This window comes from Nerophis lumbriciformis, linkage group LG39 (genome assembly GCF_033978685.3).
Source record: "Nerophis lumbriciformis linkage group LG39, RoL_Nlum_v2.1, whole genome shotgun sequence".
NCBI lineage: Eukaryota > Metazoa > Chordata > Actinopteri > Syngnathiformes > Syngnathidae > Nerophis > Nerophis lumbriciformis.
In genome coordinates this window covers 22,234,308-22,253,252 of record NC_084586.2, presented here as the reverse complement: position 1 = coordinate 22,253,252, position 18,945 = coordinate 22,234,308, and the positions used below count along the sequence as shown (strand labels likewise).

Sequence of the window (18,945 nt, the reverse complement as noted above, 5' to 3'; positions counted from 1 at the left end):
CACAAACCAAATGAACAAAACAATGAACAATTACACAAACCAAATGAACAAAACAACAAACAATTACACAAAACAAATGAACAAAACAATTACACAAACCAAATGAACAAAACAATGAACAATTACACAAACCGAATGAACAAAACAATGAACAATTAATTACACAAACCAAATTAACAAAACAATGAACAATTACACAAACCAAATGAACAAAACAATGAACAATTACACAAACCAAATGAACAAAACAATGAACAATTAATTACACAAACCAAATTAACAAAACAATGAACAATTACACAAACCAAATGAACAAAACAATGAACAATTACACAAACCAAATGAACAAAACAACAATTACACAAACCAAATGACCAAAACAATGAAGAAGTTCACAAACCAAATGAACAAAACAATGAACAATTACACAAACCAAATGAACAAAACAACAAACAATTACACAAAACAAATGAACAAAACAATTACACAAACCAAATGAACAAAACAATGAACAATTACACAAACCAAATGAACAAAACAATGAACAATTAATTACACAAACCAAATGAACAAAACAATGAACAATTACACAAACCAAATGAACAAAACAACAAACAATTACACAAAACAAATGAACAAAACAATTACACAAACCAAATGAACAAAACAATGAACAATTACACAAACCAAATGAACAAAACAATGAACAATTAATTACACAAACCAAATGAACAAAACAATGAACAATTACACAAACCAAATGAACAAAACAATGAACAATTACACAAACCAAATGAACAAAACAATGAAGAAGTTCACAAACCAAATGAACAAAACAATGAACAATTACACAAACCAAATGAACAAAACAACAAACAATTACACAAAACAAATGAACAAAACAATTACACAAACCAAATGAACAAAACAATGAACAATTACACAAACCGAATGAACAAAACAATGAACAATTAATTACACAAACCAAATGAACAAAACAATGAACAATTACACAAACCAAATGAACAAAACAATGAACAATTACACAAACCAAATGAACAAAACAATGAAGAAGTTCACAAACCAAATGAACAAAACAATGAACAATTACACAAACCAAATGAACAAAACAACAAACAATTACACAAAACAAATGAACAAAACAACAAAACAATTACACAAACCAAATGAACAAAACAATGAACAATTACACAAACCAACTGAACAAAACAAACAATTACACAAACCAAATGAACAAAACAAACAATTACACAAACCAAATGAACAAAACAAACAATTACACAAACCAAATGAACAAAACAACAATTACACAAACCTAATGAACAAAACAATGAACAATTACACAAACCAAATTAACAAAACAACAAACAATTACACAAAACAAATGAACAAAACAACAAACAATTACACAAACCAAATGAACAAAACAATGAACAATTACACAAACCAAATGAACAAAACAATGAACAATTACACAAACCAAATGAACAAAACAAACAATTACACAAACCAAATGAACAAAACAACGAACAATTATACACACCAAATGAACAAAACAATGAACAATTACACAAACCAAATGAACAAAACAACAATTACACAAACTAAATGAACAAAACAATGAACAATTACACAAACCAAATGAACAAAACAACAAACAATTACACAAAACAAATGAACAAAACAACAAAACAATTACACAAACCAAATTAACAAAACAATGAACAATTACACAAACCAAATTAACAAAACAATGAACAATTACACAAACCAAATGAACAAAACAACAATTACACAAACCAAATGAACAAAACAATGAACAATTACACAAACCAAATGAACAAAACAACAAACAATTACACAAAACAAATGAACAAAACAACAAAACAATTACAGAAACCAAATTAACAAAACAATGAACAATTGCACAAACCAAATGAAAAAAACAACAAACAATTACACAAACCAAATGAACAAAACAACAAACAATTACACAAACCAAATGAACAAAACAATGAACAATTAATTACACAAACCAAATGAACAAAACAATGAACAATTACACAAACCAAATGAACAGAACAATGAACAATTAATTACACAAACCAAATGAACAAAACAATGAACAATTACACAAACCAAATGAACAAAACAACAAACAATTACACAAAACAAATGAACAAAATAACAAAACAATTACACAAACCAAATTAACAAAACAATGAACAATTACACAAACCAAATGAACAAAACACACAATTACACAAACCAAATGAACAAAACAAACAATTACACAAACCAAATGAAGAAAACAACAAACAATTACACAAACCAAATGAACAAAACAAACAATTACACAAACCAAATGAACAAAACAAACAATTACACAAACCAAATGAACAAAACAAACAATTACACAAACCAAATAAACAAAACAATGAACAATTACACAAACCAAATGAACAAAACAACAATTACACAAACCAAATGAACAAAACAACAAACAATTACACAAACCAAATGAACAAAACAATGAACAATTACACAAAACAAATGAACAAAATAACAAAACAATTACACAAACCAAATGAACAAAACAATGAACAATTACACAAAACAAATGAACAAAACAACAAACAATTACACAAACCAAATAAACAAAACAATGAACAATTACACAAACCAAATGAACAAAACAACAATTACACAAACCAAATGAACAAAACAACAAACAATTACACAAACCAAATGAACAAAACAATGAACAATTACACAGAACAAAACAACAAACAATTACACAAAACAAATGAACAAAACAACAAAACAATTACACAAACCAAATTAACAAAACAATGAACAATTGCACAAACCACATGAAAAAAATAACAAACAATTACACAAACCAAATGAACAAAACAACAAACAATTACACAAACCAAATGAACAAAACAATGAACAATTAATTACACAAACCAAATGAACAAAACAACAAAAAATTACACAAACCAAATGAACAGAACAATGAACAATTAATTACACAAACCAAATGAACATAACAATGAACAATTACACAAACCAAATGAACAAAACAACAATTACACAAACCAAATGAACAAAACAACGAACAATTACACACACAAAATGAACAAAACAATGAACAATTACACAAACCAAATGAACAAAACAACAATTACACAAACCAAATGAACAAAACAATGAACAATTACACAAACCAAATGAACAAAACAAACAATTACACAAGCCAAATGAACAAAACAAACAATTACACACACCAAATGAACAAAACAACAAACAATCACACAAAACAAATGAACTAAACAACAAACAATTACACAAAACAAATGAACAAAACAATTACACAAACCAAATTAACAAAACAATGAACAATTACACAAACCAAATGAACAAAACAACAATTACACAAACCAAACGAACAAAACAATGAACAATTACACAAACCAAATGAACAAAACAACAAATAATTACACAAAACAAATGAACAAAACAACAAACAATTACACAAAACAAATGAACAAAACAACAAACAATTACACAAAACAAATGAACAAAACAACAAAACAATTACACAAACCAAATTAACAAAACAATGAACAATTGCACAAACCAAATGAAAAAAACAACAAACAATTACACAAACCAAATGAACAAAACAATGAACAATTAATTACACAAACCAAATGAACAAAACAACAAAAAATTACACAAACCAAATGAACAGAACAATGAACAATTAATTACACAAACCAAATGAACAAAACAATGAACAATTACACAAACCAAATGAACAAAACAACAATTACACAAACCAAATGAACAAAACAACGAACAATTACACAAACCAAATGAACAAAACAACAAACAATTACACAAAACAAATGAACAAAACAACAAACAATTACACAAAACAAATGAACAAAACAACAAAACAATTACACAAACCAAATTAACAAAACAATGAACAATTACACAAACCAAATGAACAAAACAAACAATTACACAAACCAAATGAACAAAACAAACAATTACACAAACCAAATGAACAAAACAAACAATTACACAAACCAAATAAACAAAACAATGAACAATTACACAAACCAAATGAACAAAACAACAATTACACAAACCAAATGAACAAAACAACAAACAATTACACAAACCAAATGAACAAAACAACAAACAATTACACAAACCAAATGAACAAAACAACAAACAATTACACAAACCAAATGAACAAAACAACAATTACACAAAACAAATGAACCAAACAATGAACAATTACACAAACCAAATGAACAAAACAACAAACAATTATACAAACCAAATGAACAAAACAACAAACAATTACACAAATCAAATGAACAAAACAAACAGTTACACAAACCAAATAAAACTCCTTTTGTTTTCCAAATGTGTTTTGTCTTTAGTTCCTTTGTGTTGTGTAATTGTGGTGTGTGTGGTGAAAGTGTGTGTATTAGTGGTGTGTGTGGTGTAAGTGTGTGTATTAGTGTTGTGTGTGGTGTAAGTGTGTGTATTAGTGGTGTAAGTGTGTGTATTAGTGGTGTGTGTGGTGTAAGTGTGTGTATTAGTGTTGTGTGTGGTGTAAGTGTGTGTATTAGTGGTGTGTGTGGTGTAAGTGTGTGTATTAGTGTTGTGTGTGGTGTAAGTGTGTGTATTAGAGGTGTGTGTGGTGTAAGTGTGTGTATTAGTGGTGTGAGCACGGTACAATCTGTGATTGTCTTTCTCCACGTGAGGCGTGTTGTTGTGTTGTTGTGTTGCTGCGCTGCACAAGCAGACTGGACACACAAAAAGAACATTGGCAGCTCCTTTCTTCTTCTCCAGCGCAGTGAAGTGCAGGATGAATGACTTAGTTAGTCTTCCTGGGAATAAACAGGATTTAACGAGGACAGGACTGGTACATCTAGTTAGTCTTCCTGGGAATAAACAGGACTGGTACATGTTGTTAGTCTTCGTACATGTTGTTAGTCTTCGTACATGTTGTTAGTCTTCGTACATGTTGTTAGTCTTCGTACATGTTGTTAGTCTTGGAGGCAGGAAGTAGTTCTTCTGCTACATTTAGTGGCCATTTGCCACTTTCTTGCTGTAATTGGGCCAAATGTTGACAATAATCAGCATGTTGTGTCCTTCAGGTGCACAACGAGTTCATCCTGCCCTCGGAGAAGGAAGGCTTCGTGTGCCGCATGGGTGACATCATCAGGCGGGCGGAGGCCCTCATGGCCCAGGAGCAGGCGGTGCACCCCAGTGGGCAGAGACTCCCTCAGCCTGCCTTCCACAGCGGGAACAACATGTTGTCTTCCTCCCAGGTCACTAGCTGTCTTATCTCCACATGCTCAATCTGATCATGTCTCCTTCTTTATGTCTTCTAATGTCTCCTTCTTTATGTCTTCTAATGTCTCCTTCTTTATGTCTTCTAATGTCTCCTTCTTCATGTCTTCTAATGTCTCCTTCTTTATGTCTTCTAATGTCTCCTTCTTTATGTCTGCTAATGTCTCCTTCTTTATGTCTTCTAATGTCTCCTTCTTTATGTCTTCTAATGTCTCCTTCTTTATGTCTTCTAATGTCTCCTTCTTCATGTCTTCTAATGTCTCCTTCTTTATGTCTTCTAATGTCTCCTTCTTTATGTCTGCTAATGTCTCCTTCTTTATGTCTGCTAATGTCTCCTTCTTCATGTCTTCTAATGTCTCCTTCTTTATGTCTTATAATGTCTCCTTCGTCATGTCTTCTAATGTCTCCTTCTTTATGTCTTCTAATGTCTCCTTCTTTATGTCTGCTAATGTCTCCTTCTTTATGTCTTCTAATGTCTCCTTCTTTATGTCTTCTAATGTCTCCTTCTTTATGTCTTCTAATGTCTCCTTCTTCATGTCTTCTAATGTCTCCTTCTTTATGTCTTCTAATGTCTCCTTCTTTATGTCTTCTAATGTCTCCTTCTTTATGTCTTCTAATGTCTCCTTCTTTATGTCTGCTAATGTCTCCTTCTTTATGTCTGCTAATGTCTCCTTCTTTATGTCTTCTAATGTCTCCTTCTTTGTGTCTTCTAATGTCTCCTTCTTTATGTCTTCTAATGTCTCCTTCTTTATGTCTTCTAATGTCTCCTTCTTTATGTCTTCTAATGTCTCCTTCTTTATGTCTTCTAATGTCTCCTTCTTTGTGTCTTCTAATGTCTCCTTCTTTATGTCTTCTAATGTCTCCTTCTTTATGTCTTCTAATGTCTCCTTCTTTATGTCTTCTAATGTCTCCTTCTTTATGTCTTCTAATGTCTCCTTCTTTATGTCTGCTAATGTCTCCTTCTTTATGTCTGCTAATGTCTCCTTCTTTATGTCTTCTAATGTCTCCTTCTTTGTGTCTTCTAATGTCTCCTTCTTTATGTCTTCTAATGTCTCCTTCTTTATGTCTTCTAATGTCTCCTTCTTGTGTCTTCTAATGTCTCCTTTATGTCTTCTAATGTCTCCTTCTTTATGTCTTCTAATGTCTCCTTCTTTATGTCTTCTAATGTCTCCTTCTTTGTGTCTTCTAATGTCTCATTCTTGTGTCTTCTAATGTCTCCTTCTTTGTCTTCTAATGTCTCCTTCTTTGCGTCTTCTAATGTCTCCTTCTTTATGTCTTCTAATGTCTCCTTCTTTATGTCTTTTAATGTCTCCTTCTTTATGTCTTCTAATGTCTCCTTCTTTATGTCTTCTAATGTCTCCTTCTTTATGTCTTCTAATGTCTCCTTCTTTATGTCTTCTAATGTCTCCTTCTTTATGTCTTCTAATGTCTCCTTCTTTGTGTCTTCTAATGTCTCCTTCTTTATGTCTTCTAATGCTCCTTCTTTGTGTCTTCTAATGTCTCCTTCTTTATGTCTTCTAATGCTCCTTCTTTATGTCTTCTAATGTCTCCTTCTTTGTCTTCTAATGCTCCTTCTTTATGTCTTTTAATGTCTCCTTCTTTATGTCTTCTAATGTCTCCTTCTTTATGTCTTCTAATGTCTCCTTCTTTATGTCTTCTAATGTCTCCTTCTTTATGTCTTCTAATGTCTCCTTCTTTATGTCTTCTAATGTCTCCTTCTTTATGTCTTCTAATGTCTCCTTCTTTATGTCTTCTAATGCTCCTTCTTTGTGTCTTCTAATGTCTCCTTCTTTATGTCTTCTAATGCTCCTTCTTTATGTCTTCTAATGTCTCCTTCTTTATGTCTTCTAATGTCTCCTTCTTTATGTCTTCTAATGTCTCCTTCTTTATGTCTTCTAATGTCTCCTTCTTTATGTCTTCTAATGTCTCCTTCTTTATGTCTTCTAATGCTCCTTCTTTGTGTCTTCTAATGTCTCCTTCTTTATGTCTTCTAATGCTCCTTCTTTATGTCTTCTAATGTCTCCTTCTTTGTCTTCTAATGCTCCTTCTTTATGTCTTTTAATGTCTCCTTCTTTATGTCTTCTAATGTCTCCTTCTTTATGTCTTCTAATGTCTCCTTCTTTATGTCTTCTAATGTCTCCTTCTTTATGTCTTCTAATGTCTCCTTCTTTATGTCTTCTAATGTCTCCTTCTTTATGTCTTCTAATGTCTCCTTCTTTATGTCTTCTAATGCTCCTTCTTTGTGTCTTCTAATGTCTCCTTCTTTATGTCTTCTAATGCTCCTTCTTTATGTCTTCTAATGTCTCCTTCTTTATGTCTTCTAATGTCTCCTTCTTTATGTCTTCTAATGTCTCCTTCTTTATGTCTTCTAATGTCTCCTTCTTTATGTCTTCTAATGTCTCTTTCTTTGTGTCTTCTAATGTCTCCTTCTTCGTGTCTTCTAATGTCTCCTTCTTTGTGTCTTCTAATGTCTCCTTCTTTATGTCTTCTAATGTCTCCTTCTTGTGTCTTCTAATGTCTCCTTCTTTATGTCTTCTAATGTCTCCTTCTTTATGTCTTCTAATGTCTCCTTCTTGTGTCTTCTAATGTCTCCTTCTTGTGTCTTCTAATGTCTCCTTCTTTATGTCTTCTAATGTCTCCTTCTTTATGTCTTCTAATGTCTCCTTCTTTATGTCTTCTAATGTCTCCTTCTTTATGTCTTCTAATGTCTCCTTCTTTATGTCTTCTAATGTCTCCTTCTTTATGTCTTCTAATGTCTCCTTCTTTGTGTCTTCTAATGTGTCGTGCTCCTTCTTTGTGTGGTGCAGCCTAACCTGCCAAGAAGCAACTCTTCCTCCTCGCTGCCAGGTGAGTCTCATGTCCTCATGTGGAGTGTGAAGGTACTTCCTGTGTGACATGAAGATGATGATGTCATGTGTCAGACAACCCCAGTGTGGCACACCACTCTCCTGCCTTCACCACAGACTCTCCTGCCTTCACCACAGACTCTCCTGCCTTCACCACAGACGTGACTTCAGTCGGGCGACCTCTCGTACGCTCGCAGTCTTTCCACAATGCTCCAGGTACTTAGCCCCGCCTCCTCTCCCTCCGTCCAGGCCCCGCCTCTGTGTTGCTTCACTGTTATTTGGCAGAGGAAGACTCAGTCTGCCAGGCAGGGTCTCATTGTTGATATGTGGTGTCATTGTTGAAATGTGGTCTCATTGTTGATATGTGGTGTCATTGTTGATATGTGGTGTCATTGTTGATATGTGGTGTCATTGTTGATATGTGGTCTCATTATTGATATGTGGTGTCATTGTTGATATGTGGTGTCATTGTTGATATGTGGTCTCATTGTTGATATGTGGTGTCATTGTTGATATGTGGTCTCATTGTTGATATGTGGTGTCATTGTTGATATGTGGTCTCATTGTTGAAATGTGGTCTCATTGTTGAAATGTGGTCTCATTGATGATATGTGGTCTCATTGTTGATATGTGGTCTCATTGTTGATATGTGGTGTCATTGTTGAAATGTGGTCTCATTGTTGATATGTGGTCTCATTGTTGATATGTGGTGTCATTGTTGATATGTGGTGTCATTGTTGATATGTGGTGTCATTGTTGATATGTGGTCTCATTGTTGATATGTGGTCTCATTGTTGATATGTGGTCTCATTGTTGATATGTGGTGTCATTGTTAATATGTGGTCTCATTATTGAAATGTGGTGTCATGGTTGATATGTGGTCTCATTGTTTATATGTGGTCTCATTGTTGATATGTGGTCTCATTGTTGATATGTGGTCTCATTGTTGATATGTGGTGTCATTGTTGATATGTGGTCTCATTGTTGATATGTGGTCTCATTGTTGAAATGTGGTCTCATTGTTGAAATGTGGTGTCATTGTTGATATGTGGTGTCATTGTTGATATGTGGTCTCATTGTTGAAATATGGTCTGATTGTTGAAATGTGGTCTCATTTTTTATATGTGGTCTCATTGTTGATATGTGGCCTCATTGTTGATATGTGATCTCATTATTGATATGTGGTCTCATTATTGATATGTGGTCTCATTGTTGATATGTGGTCTCATTGTTGATATGTGGTCTCATTATTGATATGTGGTCTCATTGTTGATATGTGGTCTCATTGTTGATATGTGGTCTCATTGTTGATATGTGGTCTCATTATTGAAATGTGGTCTCATTATTGATATGTGGTCTCATTATTGATATGTGGTCTCATTGTTGAAATGTGGTGTAATTGTTGAAATGTGATCTCATTGTTGATATGTGGTGAAAAAACAACCCAAACATGTTGCATAAGCTTATAAAACCCACAAATTGGGTTAAGAAAAATAGTCCAATAACCCAAAAATGGGTTACACCTAAAAAAAATGACCCCAAAATTGAACTCAAAACTAACAACCCATAAATTGGGTTACCAAAATAAGCCAACATTGTGTAAGAAAAGAAAGTATGACATGTACAAGTACTTGTTCATGAGATGATGACATTTAAACATGTTCATGAGATGATGTCATTTAAACATGTTCATGAGATGATGTCATTTAAACATGTTCATGAGATGATGTCATTTAAACATGTTCATGAGACGATGTCATTTAAACATGTTCATGAGATGATGACATTTAAACATGTTCATGAGATGATGTCATTTAAACATGTTCATGAGATGATGTCATTTAAACGTGTTCATGAGATGATGTCATTTAAACATGTTCATGAGATGATGTCATTTAAACATGTTCATGAGATCATGTCATTTAAACATCATGAGATTATGTCATTTAAACATGTTCATGAGATGATGTCATTTAAACATGTTCATGAGATGATGTCATTTAAACATGTTCATGAGATGATGTCATTTAAACATGTTCATGAGATGATGTCATTTAAACATGTTCATGAGATGATGACATTTAAACATGTTCATGAGATGATGTCATTTAAACATGTTCATGAGATGATGTCATTTAAACGTGTTCATGAGATGATGTCATTTAAACATGTTCATGAGATGATGTCATTTAAACATGTTCATGAGATCATGTCATTTAAACATTATCATGAGATGATGTCATTTAAACATGTTCATGAGATGATGTCATTTAAACATGTTCATGAGATGATGTCATTTAAACATGTTCATGAGATGATGTCATTTAAACATGTTCATGAGATGATGTCATTTAAACATGTTCATGAGATGATGTCATTTAAACATGTTCATGAGATGATGTCATTTAAACATCATCATGAGATGATGTCATTTAAACATCATCATGAGATGATGTCATTTAAACATGTTCATGAGATGTTGTCATTTAAACATGTTCATGAGATGATGTCATTTAAACATGTTCATGAGATGATGTCATTTAAACATGTTCATAAGATGATGTCATTTAAACATCTTCATAAGATGATGTCATTTAAACATCTTCATGAGATGATGTCATTTAAACATGTTTATGAGATGATTTCATTTAAACATCTTCATGAGATGATGTCATTTAAACATGTTCATGAGATGATGTCATTTAAACATCATCATGAGATGATGTCATTTAAACATGTTCATGAGATGTTGTCATTTAAACATGTTCATGAGATGATGTCATTTAAACATGTTCATGAGATGATGTCATTTAAACATGTTCATGAGATGATGACATTTAAACATGTTCATGAGATGATGTCATTTAAACATGTTCATGAGATGATGTCATTTAAACGTGTTCATGAGATGATGTCATTTAAACATGTTCATGAGATGATGTCATTTAAACATGTTCATGAGATCATGTCATTTAAACATTATCATGAGATGATGTCATTTAAACATGTTCATGAGATGATGTCATTTAAACATGTTCATGAGATGATGTCATTTAAACATGTTCATGAGATGATGTCATTTAAACATGTTCATGAGATGATGTCATTTAAACATGTTCATGAGATGATGTCATTTAAACATGTTCATGAGATGATGTCATTTAAACATCATCATGAGATGATGTCATTTAAACATCATCATGAGATGATGTCATTTAAACATGTTCATGAGATGTTGTCATTTAAACATGTTCATGAGATGATGTCATTTAAACATGTTCATGAGATGATGTCATTTAAACATGTTCATAAGATGATGTCATTTAAACATCTTCATAAGATGATGTCATTTAAACATCTTCATGAGATGATGTCATTTAAACATGTTTATGAGATGATTTCATTTAAACATCTTCATGAGATGATGTCATTTAAACATGTTCATGAGATGATGTCATTTAAACATCATCATGAGATGATGTCATTTAAACATGTTCATGAGATGTTGTCATTTAAACATTGTCATGTCTGTATTATCATGTTTTGTTTTAAGTCATGTTTTGTTTAGTTTCCGTCTTTCACTCCCTTGTCTGGTCACCATAGCAACCATTAGTTTTCACCTGTCACGTCACGCACCTGTTTCACGTCTTGAGTCACGCACCTGTTTTCGTTAATCATGTCTGTAGTATTTAAGTTCAGTGTTTTTCAGTTTGTTTTTCTGACGACCTCGCACCCCATACCAGTCCACATTTATGCTCCGTCCATTGTTTCATGTCCATGTTCACGCTGCTCCTTTTTTGTCCAAGCCAAGTAAGTTTTTGTTCCATGTTATAATCTTTTTGTTTTTTCATAGTTTATTCTCCGCCACTGTGCGTGCTTTTCATTTGTACTTTTTGCTATAGTCTTTTGTTTTTTCATAGTTTATTCTCCGCCACTGTGCGCGCTTTCATTTATTCCTTTTTTGATATATTAAATAAATCATGTACCTCCATTCCCGTCTCGCACGAGCCAACTTTCCGTTGCATCCTGGAAAAGCAAACACCCCGGACCAAGTCGTGACAAACATGTTCATGAGATGATGTCATTTAAACATGTTCATGAGATGATGTCATTTAAACATGTTCATAAGATGATGTCATTTAAACATCTTCATGAGATGATGTCATTTAAACATGTTTATGAGATGATTTCATTTAAACATCTTCATGAGATGATGTCATTCCATAGCAAGTCCTGCATGTGTACCTAATGAAGTGTCCCCCTAATGCAAAGCAGAGCAGAGGCCTTCTTGCCTTCTTGCCTCCTTGCCTCCTTGCCTCCTTGCCTTCTTGCCTTCTTGCCTCCTTGCCTCCTTGCCTCCTTGCCTCCTTGCCTTCTTGCCTTCTTGCCTTCTTGCCTCCTTGCCTCCTTGCCTTCTTGCCTTCTTGCCTTCTTGCCTCCTTGCCTCCTTGCCTCCTTGCCTCCTTGCCTCCTTGCCTTCTTGCCTCCTTGCCTCCTTGCCTTCTTGCCTCTTGCTTCCTTGCCTCCTTGCCTCCTTGCCTTCTTGCCTCCTTGCCTCCTTGCCTCCTTGCCTTCTTGCCTTTTTGCCTTTTTGCCTTCTTGCCTTTCTGCCTTCTTGCCTTCTTGCCTTCTTGCCTTCTTGCCTCCTTGCCTCCTTGCCTCCTTGCCTTCTTGCCTTCTTGCCTCCTTGCCTCCTTGCCTTCTTGCCTTCTTGCCTTTTTGCCTTCTTGCCTCCTTGCCTTCTTGCCTTCTTGCCTTCTTGCCTTCTTGCCTTCTTGCCTTCTTGCCTCCTTGCCTCCTTGCCTCCTTGCCTTTTTGCTTTCTTGCCTCCTTGCCTTCTTGCTTTTTTGCCTTCTTGGCTTCTTGCCTTCTTGTCTCCTTGCCTTCTTGCCTTCTTGCCTCCTTGCCTTCTTGCCTCCTTGCCTTCTTGCCTTCTTGCCTCCTTGCCTTCTTGCCTTTTTGCCTTCTTGCCTCCTTGCGTCCTTGCCTTCTTGCCTCCTTGCCTCCTTGCCTCCTTGCCTCCTTGCCTTCTTGCCTCCTTGCCTCCTTGCCTTCTTGCCTCTTGCTTCCTTGCCTCCTTGCCTCCTTGCCTTCTTGCCTCCTTGCCTCCTTGCCTTCTTGCCTTTTTGCCTTTTTGCCTTCTTGCCTTTCTGCCTTCTTGCCTTCTTGCCTTCTTGCCTTCTTGCCTTCTTGCCTCCTTGCCTCCTTGCCTCCTTGCCTTCTTGCCTTCTTGCCTCCTTGCCTCCTTGCCTTCTTGCCTTTTTGCCTTCTTGCCTTCTTGCCTTCTTGCCTTCTTGCCTTCTTGCCTTCTTGCCTTCTTGCCTCCTTGCCTCCTTGCCTCCTTGCCTTTTTGCTTTCTTGCCTCCTTGCCTTCTTGCCTTTTTGCCTTCTTGCCTCCTTGCCTCCTTGCCTCCTTGCCTCCTTGCCTCCTTGCCTTCTTGCCTCCTTGCCTCCTTGCCTTCTTGCCTCTTGCTTCCTTGCCTCCTTGCCTCCTTGCCTTCTTGCCTCCTTGCCTCCTTGCCTCCTTGCCTTCTTGCCTTTTTGCCTTTTTGCCTTCTTGCCTTTCTGCCTTCTTGCCTTCTTGCCTTCTTGCCTTCTTGCCTCCTTGCCTCCTTGCCTCCTTGCCTTCTTGCCTTCTTGCCTCCTTGCCTCCTTGCCTTCTTGCCTTCTTGCCTTTTTGCCTTCTTGCCTCCTTGCCTTCTTGCCTTCTTGCCTTCTTGCCTTCTTGCCTTCTTGCCTTCTTGCCTCCTTGCCTCCTTGCCTTTTTGCTTTCTTGCCTCCTTGCCTTCTTGCTTTTTTGCCTTCTTGGCTTCTTGCCTTCTTGTCTCCTTGCCTTCTTGCCTTCTTGCCTCCTTGCCTTCTTGCCTCCTTGCCTTCTTGCCTTCTTGCCTCCTTGCCTTCTTGCCTTTTTGCCTTCTTGCCTCCTTGCGTCCTTGCCTTCTTGCCTCCTTGCCTTCTTGCCTTCTTGCCTCCTTGCCTTCTTGCCTTTTTGCCTTCTTGCCTTCTTGCCTTTTTGCCTTCTTGCGTCCTTGCCTTCTTGCCTCCTTGCCTTCTTGCCTTCTTGCCTCCTTGCCTTTTTGCCTTGTTGCCTTCTTGCCTTTTTGCCTTCTTGCCTCCTTGCCTTCTTGCCTCCTTGCCTTCTTGCCTTCTTGCCTTTTTGCCTTTTTGCCTTCTTGCCTTCTTGCCTCCTTCCCTTCTTGCCTTTTTGACTTCTTGCCTCCTTGCCTCCTTACCTTCTTGCCTTCTTGCCTCCTTGCCTTCTTGCTTTCTTGCCTCCTTGCCTTCTTGCCTCCTTGCCTTTTTGCCTTCTTACCTCCTTCCCTTCTTGCCTTCTTGCCTCCTCGCCTTCTTGCCTCACCGCTCACAACTTTGGAGTCATTGTTGTTTTTGAAGGCCCCCCCCCCCCCCCCAACCCTCCATCATCTCCAAATCAGTCCCAGAAGGGCCAAGTCCCGTCTGGTCTTCCTCAAGTCCGAGTAGAGCCGGGAACAAAATGTGTGTGTTTGCGGAGGAGGAGAGCCATTAATCCTGCAGGCGGAGATGAATGTCCCACACGGTGTACGTCAGGAAGGAAGGAAGGAAGGAAGACTGCGTGTCTTCAGGGGAACTTCTCCTAAATCCTTGTCAGGTTCTTGACTCCTTTTTTGTCCATGGCTTGTGTGTCTTCCAGGGTCTCCTCTTGCGTACCAGCCCCCTCCTGCGCACCTCCTGCCGCACCAGCCGCACTACCACCTACCCTTCATAGCCAACGCCCACTTCCCCTTCCAGTACCCGGGTTCTCCGGGTTCTCCGGGTTCTCCGGGTTCCCCGAGACTAGCAGGCCTCCACGCCCCCCTGACCCGGGTGGCCAGCAGCCCCACCTTCCCGTCGGCTCCCGACCCGGCCCCGGGCTCGCCGAAGCTCCTCGCCGACCCCCGCGGCGGCAGCGAGAGCCCACCTGTGCCCCGCCACCCCGGCATGTGGCCCCCGGCCAGCCAGCCCCTCTTTTCCCTGGCCAACGTCATCTCCATGGCGATGAGCATGGCGCACTCTTTCATCCCGCCCTCCGGCGTGCCCGCCCAGGGGATGCCCTCCTCCTATGCGGGCTTCCAACCGGAGCACTACCCGTACTACCAGACCCCCCCGCAGGAAGTGCCTTACCCCGCAGCCGGTCCACCGGCCCAGAGTGTGGAGAACACGCCCCCGATGGACGGACTCTCTCCGGGATGGACCTCCACTCCTCTGCAGACCTCCACCCCCTCCAACCTGCCTGAGGATGGCCTCGGACCTTTCCCAGACCTGGTTCTGGTCCCATCCCAAGTGTCCGGTTTAACGTCCTCGTCAGATCTTTCACCCTCGCCCGCCGACAGCCCGGGAAGCACGGTGAGTCTTACGCTAGCTGCTTTAGCATCAGGCCAATCATGACCATGCTAATGCTAATGCTAATGCTAATGCTAATGCTAATGCTAATGCTAATGCTGATGCTGGTTGTGCATTTGACAACGGCGATATTGTATTCTATATTTGTTAGCATGCGAGTGAACAATGCTAATAGTGGAGTGTTGTTGCGGCTGGAACTAATCAATGCGTTGAAACGGTCACTTGTGTTGCTAATGCTGATCTGAAGTCAGAGTAGAAGTTGTTTGCCAAAGTGGGCTTGAAACCCTCTGAAAGAGTCACACCCACACAGGAAGTAAAGACGTAGAAGCTGACCAATCGCAGCTTTGGCTCGGAGATAAAATGTTTTTTAAATTAATTCATTTATTTCCTTGATTTGTTTTTGGTATTTAATGCAGTGACATTTTAGAACTTATTTTAAGTGGTTAGCTGGCTTTGCTGCAAAGGAACAATGTTAAATGATTAAAAAAAAAAAAAAAATTAAACAGGGAGTGTTGTTGCAGCTGGAACTGATTGAGGCATTAAAACAGTCACTTTTATTACATATGTTGTTTTTATATTTAAAGTAGTGACATTTTTAAGTAATTTTCAGTGTTTATTAGCTCTTTAGCTTACTTTGTCGCTAGCAACCAGTTCTAATTAAAGTGAGACAGATAGTGTTATTGCAGCTGGAACTGATTGAGGAATTAAAACAGTCACTTTTATTACATATGTTGTTTTTATATTTAAAGTAGTGACATTTTTAAGTAATTTTCCGTGTTTATTAGCGCTTTAGCTTACTTTGTCGCTAGCAACCAGTTCTAATTAAAGTGAGACAGATAGTGTTATTGCAGCTGGAACTGATTGAGGAATTAAAACAGTCACAGTTATTGTTTTTATATTAATGGCAGTGACATTTTAAAGTGATTTTCAGTGTTTATTAGCTTTTTAGCTTACTTTGTCGCTAGCAACCAGTTCTAATTAAAGTGAGACAGATAGTGTTATTGCAGCTGGAACTGATTGAGGAATTAAAACAGTCACTTTTATTACATATGTTGTTTTTATATTTAAAGTAGTGACATTTTTAAGTAATTTTCAGTGTTTATTAGCTCTTTAGCTTACTTTGTCGCTAGCAACCAGTTCTAATTAAAGTGAGACAGATAGTGTTATTGCAGCTGGAACTGATTGAGGCATTAAAACAGTCACTTTTATTACATATGTTGTTTTTATATTTAAAGTAGTGACATTTTTAAGTAATTTTCAGTGTTTATTAGCTCTTTAGCTTACTTTGTCGCTAGCAACCAGTTCTAATTAAAGTTAGACAGATAGTGTTATTGCAGCTGGAACTGATTGAGGCATTAAAACAGTCACTTTTATTACATATGTTGTTTTTATATTTAAAGTAGTGACATTTTTAAGTAATTTTCAGTGTTTATTAGCTCTTTAGCTTACTTTGTCGCTAGCAACCAGTTCTAATTAAAGTGAGACAGATAGTGTTATTGCAGCTGGAACTGATTGAGGCATTAAAACAGTCACTTTTATTACATATGTTGTTTTTATATTTAAAGTAGTGACATTTTTAAGTAATTTTCAGTGTTTATTAGCTCTTTAGCTTACTTTGTCGCTAGCAACCAGTTCTAATTAAAGTGAGACAGATAGTGTTATTGCAGCTGGAACTGATTGAGGAATTAAAACAGTCACTTTTATTACATACGTTGTTTTTATATTTAAAGTAGTGACATTTTAAAGTAATTTTCAGTGTTTATTAGCTCTTTAGCTTACTTTGTCGCTAGCAACCAGTTCTAATTAAAGTGAGACAGATAGTGTTATTGCAGCTGGAACTGATTGAGGAATTAAAACAGTCACTTTTATTACATATGTTGTTTTTATATTTAAAGTAGTGACATTTTTAAGTAATTTTCGGTGTTTATTAGCTCTTTAGCTTACTTTGTCGCTAGCAACCAGTTCTAATTAAAGTTAGACAGATAGTGTTATTGCAGCTGGAACTGATTGAGGCATTAAAACAGTCACTTTTATTACATATGTTGTTTTTATATTTAAAGTAGTGACATTTTAAAGTAATTTTCAGTGTTTATTAGCTCTATAGCTTACTTTGTCGCTAGCAACCAGTTCTAATTAAAGTGAGACAGATAGTGTTATTGCAGCTGGAACTGATTGAGGCATTAAAACAGTCACTTTTATTACATATGTTGTTTTTATATTTAAAGTAGTGACATTTTTAAGTAATTTTCAGTGTTTATTAGCTCTTTAGCTTACTTTGTCGCTAGCAACCAGTTCTAATTAAAGTCAGACAGATAGTGTTATTGCAGCTGGAACTGATTGAGGAATTATAACAGTCACTTTTATTACATACGTTGTTTTTATATTTAAAGTAGTGACATTTTTAAGTAATTTTCAGTGTTTATTAGCTCTTTAGCTTACTTTCTCGCTAGCAACCAGTTCTAATTAAAGTGAGACAGATAGTGTTATTGCAGCTGGAACTGATTGAGGAATTAAAACAGTCACAGTTATTGTTTTTATATTATTGGCAGTGACATTTTAAAATGATTTTCAGTGTTTTTAGCTTGTCAGCTTCTTTTGTTGCGACCAAACAATTATAATTAAAGAGAGACAGAGAATGTTAATGCAGCTGGAACTAGTTGATGCATAAATCGGTCACATTTATTGCAAATGTTGATCTACAATCAGAGGCTAAGTCGTTGGCTTTACACCCTCTGAAAGAGTTGTATCTACACAGGAAATAGAGACAGGGAGTGTTATTGCAGCTGGATCTAAATAAAAAAATTAAATAATGAATCTATACTCTGTGCTAAAAATGTGTTTGTATTCAAATCAGTGACATTTTAAAGTATTTTCAAATGTTTATTAGCTTTTTAACTTCCTCCGTCGCTAGCGAACAATGCTAATTAAAGAGGGATGTGTAGTGTTCTTGTGGCTGGAACAAATCAATGCTATATTGCTAATGTTGATCCGAAATGAAAAAAAAAAAGGCTTTTGTCAAAGTGTTCTTGATTTGTTTTTGTATTTAATACAGTGACATGTTTGAAGTCATTTTGAACAATATTGGGTAAATATCAAAGATACAGGGAGTGTTATTGCAGCTGGATCTAATGTGTTTCAACAATGAAAGAATGAAGAAAGTGCTAAAAATGTGTTTTTGTACTTAAACGAGTGACATTTTTGAAGTAGTTTGCGGTGTTTATTAACTTGGTAGCTTCCTTGGTTGCGAGTGAACAACGCTCATTAAAGAGCTTGGGAGTGTTGTTGCAGCTGGAACTAATTGATGCATTAAAACAGTCACATTTATTGCAAACGT

General features: G+C 36.5%; 1 protein-coding gene across 3 annotated transcripts in view; it reads left to right on the top strand.

Moving 5' to 3' along the window:
- wnk4a (WNK lysine deficient protein kinase 4a) overlaps positions 1-18,945 on the top strand; it is a 143,742-nt gene that overhangs the window by 98,936 nt on the left and 25,861 nt on the right. For 2 of the 3 annotated variants that reach the window (XM_061932133.2, XM_061932135.2), the window contains exons 12-15: positions 5,211-5,384; positions 8,214-8,253; positions 8,328-8,468; positions 14,923-15,614. In XM_061932133.2, the coding sequence (XP_061788117.1) occupies positions 5,211-5,384; positions 8,214-8,253; positions 8,328-8,468; positions 14,923-15,614 (1,047 nt within the window). The remainder of the gene's footprint in view (positions 1-5,210; positions 5,385-8,213; positions 8,254-8,327; positions 8,469-14,922; positions 15,615-18,945) is intronic. The other variant, XM_061932134.2, reaches the window with a different exon arrangement.